Source organism: Pinus tabuliformis, chromosome 6 (assembly GCF_031772625.1).
Source record: "Pinus tabuliformis cultivar Carrire ecotype Pingquan chromosome 6, CPIR1, whole genome shotgun sequence".
Classification (NCBI taxonomy): Eukaryota; Viridiplantae; Streptophyta; class Pinopsida; order Pinales; family Pinaceae; genus Pinus; species Pinus tabuliformis.
In genome coordinates, this window is record NC_142292.1 from 752555807 (window position 1) to 752562977 (window position 7171).

Genomic DNA, 7171 nt, shown 5'->3' on the forward strand with positions numbered 1-7171 from the left:
CCCCCGGCCCAAAAAACTGCCATTTCCTGTGATTAAAAGCTTTAATTCGCATGGGAACATACCTTTTCCTTGTTGCGCTGCGGCATTATAGGTTCCAGGTCCGTTTCAGGTTCACGCAAAGCTGAATAGCCTACTGGAAATCGGTACCGTGCCTTCTTTCATATCGCCACCGCTGGTTTTACTTCTTCACTGCCCCTTTCGACCCTTTGTTCTGTAGCAAAAAGAGGTATTTTGGACACTATCAGGTGAGATGGACGGAAGAACAGGACGCCGCCTACCTCACTGAGGACACTGATAAGCTCAGTGGCGAAGCTGAGATGGTTTCAGTGGCAATTTTGCAGATTTTCTTCCTGCTTTCATGCCGAATTATCAATTTCAACAAACACATTTTCCTTCAATGACACGTACTTCTGCTCGAGATTGTGCTCCTCTCAAAGCCTCCAGTTTGATTGTCTCGTTCTTGAGGTATTATTTCATCAATGAAGTAGAGATTGAAAAATTCCCAAGTCCAAAACTTCAAAATTTAAACATTAATTTGTAACATTTGGACACATATATTCTGAAACGGGTTGAAGTTGATCTTCAGATTATGGAAAATTTTGTGTTATACATCCAAGAAAGTGATTGTTCGTAGTATCAAGTAACTCGGGCGGTGACATTGTATGAATTTCTTGCTGGAGTGTTCGACAACAAAGCTGGTGTAGGGATTTCACAAATATTATATATAGGCAATCTTGATAAACATTGTTTTTTTTTTTTTTAACTGAAACGGTTATGGAATTTTATTGAATCTGGTGGAAAAGGAGAGGGGCTTTGCCGAGGCAGCCCTGCTTACAACTTGCTTGTGCTTCTAATACAGCTGCTGAAACAATCTATTATGGAGGAGTTTCTATGAAGCTATCCTCATTGATGAAGAGCCGCCCTCTGACCAGTGCGCTTCCTTTGTTTGCCATCAAGTCCGCTTCACTGTTGGAAGTTCTGAGAATATGATATAATTTGGTGGTTGTAAAGTATGAAAGAGTTCTTTTTAGTCTTTCCAGAGTTCTGTTGAGGCCTACATTTCGGAATAACTCTCCATCCCTCAACTTCTTTATTAGAATCTCCGAGTCTCCAAAGATCTGGATATCCTTGACCCCTTTTGCTCTGGCAATTTGGCAGGCTTTAAGGAGGCTGAGAAGTTCTGCTTGATTGTTGGTCTTCACGCCGAGGCCCCAATAGAAAAAATCTCTGGAGCGCCCTTCAGGAGAGAAGATGATCCCACCGGCGCCCGAGGGGCCAGGGTTACCTTTAGAAGCCCCGTCAAAGAATATTGTATGAATGTTTTGAGCTCTCCACCACTTCTGGAATGTGTCATCTGCATCTCTTTTCTTCCAGGTTGGGTGCTCAAGATTAGGTGCAAAGAGAGTTTTCCTGTTTTGCAATGTAAGCTTTCCAATCCAATGCTTCTCAACCTGTTGTAGAGTTTCATCTTCTTTATAGTACTGTTGCTGCACCGTCTCTAGGAGAAGCGATCTAGCCTTGGCTGCTACCTGCAAAGAAGTTAACTGATGTTCCTTGAAAACCTTCTGATTGCGGGCCAACCAGATTTTCCAGCAGACGAACTTGGGCAGCGCATTCCAAATTTTATTCCAAATCGATTTTTGCTGTATGTGTCGAGGGTACCGGCGGTTCCATTCAGAAAAGAGATCCGGAATTGTTATGCGAGCCGGGGAGGTTATATGTAGATCTTGCAGCGTATGTTCCCAAACTGCCTTTGCAAATTGACAGTCGATAAAAAGGTGTTGCACAGTCTCGGCGTGGCTTCTACAGAGGGCGCACCAATGAGGGCCGGCAAAACTTCTTTTTGCAAGGTTATCACCTGTTAGGATCTTATTATGGATCAGGGTCCAGACAAAAAAATTGATTTTCGGAAGAGCAGTGGGAGCCCATATGTTTTTCCAAAGCGCTGGACTGTGCTTGCTGTTTCCTTTTATTTGATATGCTTTGTATCCTTCCGCAGCAGAGTAATCGCCAGAATGGCCCCAACCCCATCGATCTGTCATTGCTCTGTGGATCGGGGCGGCCTCTTCGAGTTGCTCCATGAAGATGTTCAGTTGATGCAGTAGATGGGCTGGTGGTGCAGGGATTGCCCAACCTGTCCAATCGCCTTGCTGGTCCCATTCAGATATGTCGTAGAGACTTGTCTTCCCGGAAGAGGTTAACCACTCTATTAAGCCTGCGATTTCTTCGTTATCCTTTATGGCATCTCGCCCCATTATCCTATCATTCCAGATGCTGGTTTTCTTGCCATTCCCCGGTATTCTGTAGATTTTACTATTGAAAATTTTGCTGCTCTTGAGACAGAGTTTCCACAAAAGAGTGCTGTTGGCTGTGTGGTCCAGTCGAAGGTTTCTTAGCTCACCGCTGGTAGTGTATTTTGAGCGAAGAGTGGCGCTGACAGGGTGACTTGGCTCTTTATACAATTTCCACAGGATCTTACTGCCTAGAGCAAGATTAACCAGGGAGGGATCTTTGATTTGGAGACCTCCTTCATCGAGAGGCTTCTTGACTGTTTCCCAGTTGACCAGGTGCAGTTTCTTGTCGTTGCCCCTGCCCCCTTGCCAGAGGAAATTCCTAAGAAGAGAAGAGATTTTGTCCATGATATTTCTGGGAGCAAGCAGAAATGCAGCTTGGTAAATTATTAAAGAGGAGAGCTGTGATTTGATTAAAACAACCTTACCTCCTTTTGTCAGCCAATGGCCTCCCCATTTCGAGATTTTGGCTTTGAATTTGCAGATTATGTCACTCCACAGCGATCTTTTGTTTATTCCTGAGATTATAGGTAGGCCGAGATATCTGATGCTCTCCCATTGAGAATGCCCTTTAAATCCAAGAGTGTTGGCTATGTTAATGAGTTCCTGGTGGTTTGTATTCCAGCTGTAGACTTCACTTTTGCTTTCATTTACCAATGCTCCTGAGACTTTGCAGTAGCTCCTAATGACCTTGCCACAGGCTTTTGCAATTCTGATTGAGGCACCCCCCAGAAGAATCGAATCATCTGCAAATAAAGCATGGTTTATGGGGCTTAATCTACTGGTGATTTTGAGGCCCGGGATGGAGCCTGACAGTCTTTCATCTTCGAGTTTTCTGCTCAATGCTTCTGCCATTATGATGTAAAGATAGGGAGAGAGAGGGCATCCCTGTCTGATGCCTCTCTTCGCTTTAAAGAAGTTTGCAGGTCTGCCATTTATGAGAGGAGCTATCCAAGGATTGTTCATGCAGGCTTTTAGAAGATTAACAAACTGAATGGAGAAGCCAAAGGACAGCAAGACTTTGCTGAGAAATTCTCTGTTAACTCTGTCGAACGCGTTTGCCATATCTAGCTTTATTAACATGCCTTTCTCCTTTCTCTGTTGGCTTGAGTGGATGGTCTCTTGAACTTGGATGACGTTGTCGAGGATGTGTCTACCCTTCACAAAACCTCCTTGTGATGTTGAGATGATTCTAGGGAGCAAGGGCTTCATTCTATTGGCCATCAGCTTTGCCAAGATCTTATAGGAAGCATTACATAAGGAGATTGGCCTGAATCTGGCAAAAGTTTCCGGGTTAGATTCCTTGGGGATCAGAGCTAAGTAGGTTGAGTTGGTACTACCACCTACTTTGGCTTTTGCCATGAATCCCCTTACCATCCTTTGAAGGTCATATTTTATTATGTCCCAGCAGACTTTGTAGAAGTGGATGGAAAAGCCGTCCGGTCCGGGGGCCTTGTCAGAGTCCATGGACCAGATGGTATTGATAATTTCTTCCTCTGTGACAGGTTTACATAACTCTGCATTGTCCTCAGGCGAAATTAAGGAGGGAATGTGATTGAGAAATTTTGCTTCCTCCATTTCTTCACCTTGGTCATCCGAGCTGAAGAGATTCTGAAAGTGTTGTTCTGCAGCTTCTTTAACTTGTTGATTGCCCTTGCAGATTTGGCCCGTCATGGTCTTTATTTCTGTTATGTGATTCCTAGACAATCTTGCCCTGTACTGCCGGTGGAAAAAGGAGGTGTTGCGGTCCCCTCCTTTTAGCCACAGGCTCCTTGATTTTAGTCTCCAATATTCTTCCTCGTTTCTGAAAGATTTATAGGCTGCTCTCTGCGCTCTAATTTCCTTTTCCAAGAGGTTTTCACTAATAATTTTGTTTTCCATATTATTTTGCAGGGAATGCAGGTCCTGGACAGCTGCAACTCTTAGAGAGGTGGGATTGGGCGCTGGCTTCTTGATCCATTCTTTCAAAGCTTTTTTAGTGAGCTTCAGTTTTTGCTCCCAAACAAAGCTTGGGGATCCTGCAATGGGGGTGTTCCAGGATATTTTCACCGTGTCCATAAAGCCTTCTCTTTCAATCCACTGAGGAGAGAATCGAAAGGGAATGGGGCCCAAGTCTTCTTCGTCTTCTAGGCAGAGCTGAATTGGCTTGTGATCCGAGGACAATTTGGGCAAGATTTTTGATGATATGATTTTCTTGTTCATGAGGAGAGATTGTACTAGAAAACGATCAAGCCGGGCAGAGATGTGGTCTGCTCCAGATCTATTATTTGACCAGGTATATAAACCGTGTATTGGATTAATGTCATGTAGATCCCAAGTCTGAGCGATTTCCTCCACTACGCCCACCATAGGGTCCTTGTGATCAGTGCCTCCTCTTTTTTCTTTGGCTTTCAGGACAATATTGAGATCACCCGCGAGGATGATGTTGTTAGGGGCTTCCTGTTCGAGGAAATCTGCCAAAGACTTCCAACAGTCTCTTTTTTCTGAATAGTTAACTGGAACATAAAGATTGACCAAAGAGATAGTTAACTTACTTGAAGTGTGGATGAGTTCTGTGTAGATCCAGTGCAAGGTCTCATGAGTGCTAAGCAGCTGGTATAGGTCTCCATTCCAGAGCGTTGCCAGGCCTCCCGAGGTTCCCCGAGCGCTGACAGCTATGCCTGAATTCTTCTTCCATTTTGAGTTTCCGGTTTCTAGCAGGGCTTGTCCTGCTATCTTAGTCTCTTGGAGCATGAGGATATCTGCAGGTTCCGATTTTAGAAGGTCTTTTACTGCTTCGACTTTTGCGGGGCTCCCCAATCCTCTGCAATTCCAAGAGACTAATTTCATTATTTACCTATGCTTGGGGTGGAGCCGCCCTTGGAAGTCCTGGGCCTGTTACTTCTCCCGATTGTCATTTCTATCGTGGATTGGCTCCCTTGGGTTTTGAACCTTTCTGCTTCTTCTTCTCTTTTTTCTTTACGGGATTTCCTTCCTGGTCTTTTTAAAGGCCTCTCATAGAGTTCTTCTTCTGAAGACTCAGAGCTTATAGCTGGCTTTTTCTTCGCCATGTCAGCATACGTGGGACTTGAAGGGCTGCCTTGGTTGGCTTCTATGTGGATTTCACCTCTTGCCTCTTTGCTATTTGATGGGGTTTCCTCAGGATTCTCATTAGCCTGAGCTTTGGTCGGCAGATCTGGTTGCGCCTCCTCAGATCCTTTTTCGATGTCTCCCGTTTCCTGAGCTGGGGTATCATTGTTCCTGTCACTTGTTGGAGCGCTTTTTCCTGAGTTTTTCTTTGCTTGGACTGATCTTTGGACTAATGTCCATTGTTCTCCATTCTGTTTCTCAACCTGTTCCTCTGCTTTCTTCTTACAGTTCTTGGCGAAGTGGCCATAGCCATGACAGTGTCTGCATTTAAATGGGAGCTGTTCGTAATCAAGCTCTTGAATGTGAGACCAACCTGCCACCGTGAGCTTGATCGCTTCCGGCAATCCTTCTTCGAGATCCACTTCGACGCAGATGCGCGCACAGGAGTATTGATCTCTTCTTACTGCCTGATCTATATACTTGCCTAGAGCGTTCCCAATGGTCTGGAACGACTTTTGGTTCCAGCAGTGAAGGGGCAGATGGGGAAGTCTAACCCACACCGGTACCGCGGATGGAACATCTTGAGTGGGATCAAAATCTGGATTCCATTGATTTAGATAGAGTCCCTGCGGCCCCATGAAGTAGGGGCCGTTTCTGAATATTAGGCTTCTGTCTTCTGAGCATTCAAAGACAAAGACGAAGTACCCTTTGCCCACGAAGTAACTCTTCACTCCATTTTTTATGAGAGGTTGCCAGTTTCTTTGGGTCCAATCCTCCACAGATTTGGGAGAGGGCCATAGGCCTGTAAACTGGCCAATGAGGCCTTTTTCAGACAGATTCAGAGCGGCTTTGCAGGTATCCTCCTCTGGCAGGGCAACAGAAGGGATCGATTCCAACCTTTTAATGAATTTTTGCTGGGTCAGTGAAGGTTGCCGAAGAGATCCGTTCGCTATCAGATTCTTGAATGCTGAAACTTCAGGGGGCGGATCCGGTGGGGGAGAAGGGCCCTCAGGGGCCTCCATCTGATTGCAGAGGGAGGGGGGGAGCTGTGCGCTGGGGCGCAGCAGCCAGCACAGGGCGGCGGGGTCAGAACCCTAGCTGCGGGCCGAGCTCTGAAGTCCGCAGGCGTAAAAACACTTTGGAAACCTTTTGATAAACATTGTTTTTTCATATTGAAGGAAATTTATAAATATAATTTGTTTGGGGATATGGAAAGTCTATAGATAATCCAACATATTCTTCTGTTTTTATTTATTTATTTAGAGATACTTTTAGTAAACTAAGTCATCACAACTTTTAGTAAACTAAGTCATAACAAAAAAATTTATCTGGTTCAACTATAGTTATAAATATAATTCTCTCAAAATCAACTCTAACTAATGATAATTTAACCTTGATCAGATCACAATTCAAAAAGAGATTGATAGTTTGTATAATTTCTTATTTTATTGAACATTATAAGAACTAAATTAGTAGGTCAACTTTTTGCTTAATAAAGGGGTTGCCTCAAATCTTGATTTCCTTTGGAAAAATGAAAGGTGGAGCTACTACACAATTTATTAACATTTTATATGTGGATATGATGGATCACAACATTGTAACTCATAATCACATGTCATTTAATCATTAGTAATGAATTACAACCAAGGAGCTTGGGCTTGAAAGGACAAGCCTTCCCCTCATTCACATGGTCAAGATTAATTTAGTTATGCCTGAACGGACAAGCCTTCCCCTCATTCACGCGGTCAAGATTAATTTAGTTATGGGATTTGAATTTCTCAAATAACGGTTGAACTAGTTACTAAGGTGGG

At 44.1% G+C, this 7171-nt stretch overlaps 1 protein-coding gene across 1 annotated transcript; it reads right to left on the reverse strand.

Moving 5' to 3' along the window:
• Positions 1 to 875: 875 nt before the first annotated feature.
• LOC149260918 (uncharacterized) lies at positions 876 to 6382 on the reverse strand. The gene is made up of 2 exons (XM_089461532.1): positions 5283 to 6382; positions 876 to 5094 (listed from the first exon to the last, which is right to left on the reverse strand). Exons 1-2 carry the CDS (start codon positions 6380 to 6382, stop codon positions 876 to 878), a joined length of 5319 nt encoding a protein of 1772 aa, XP_089317658.1.
• Between the last annotated feature and the right edge of the window lie 789 nt (positions 6383 to 7171).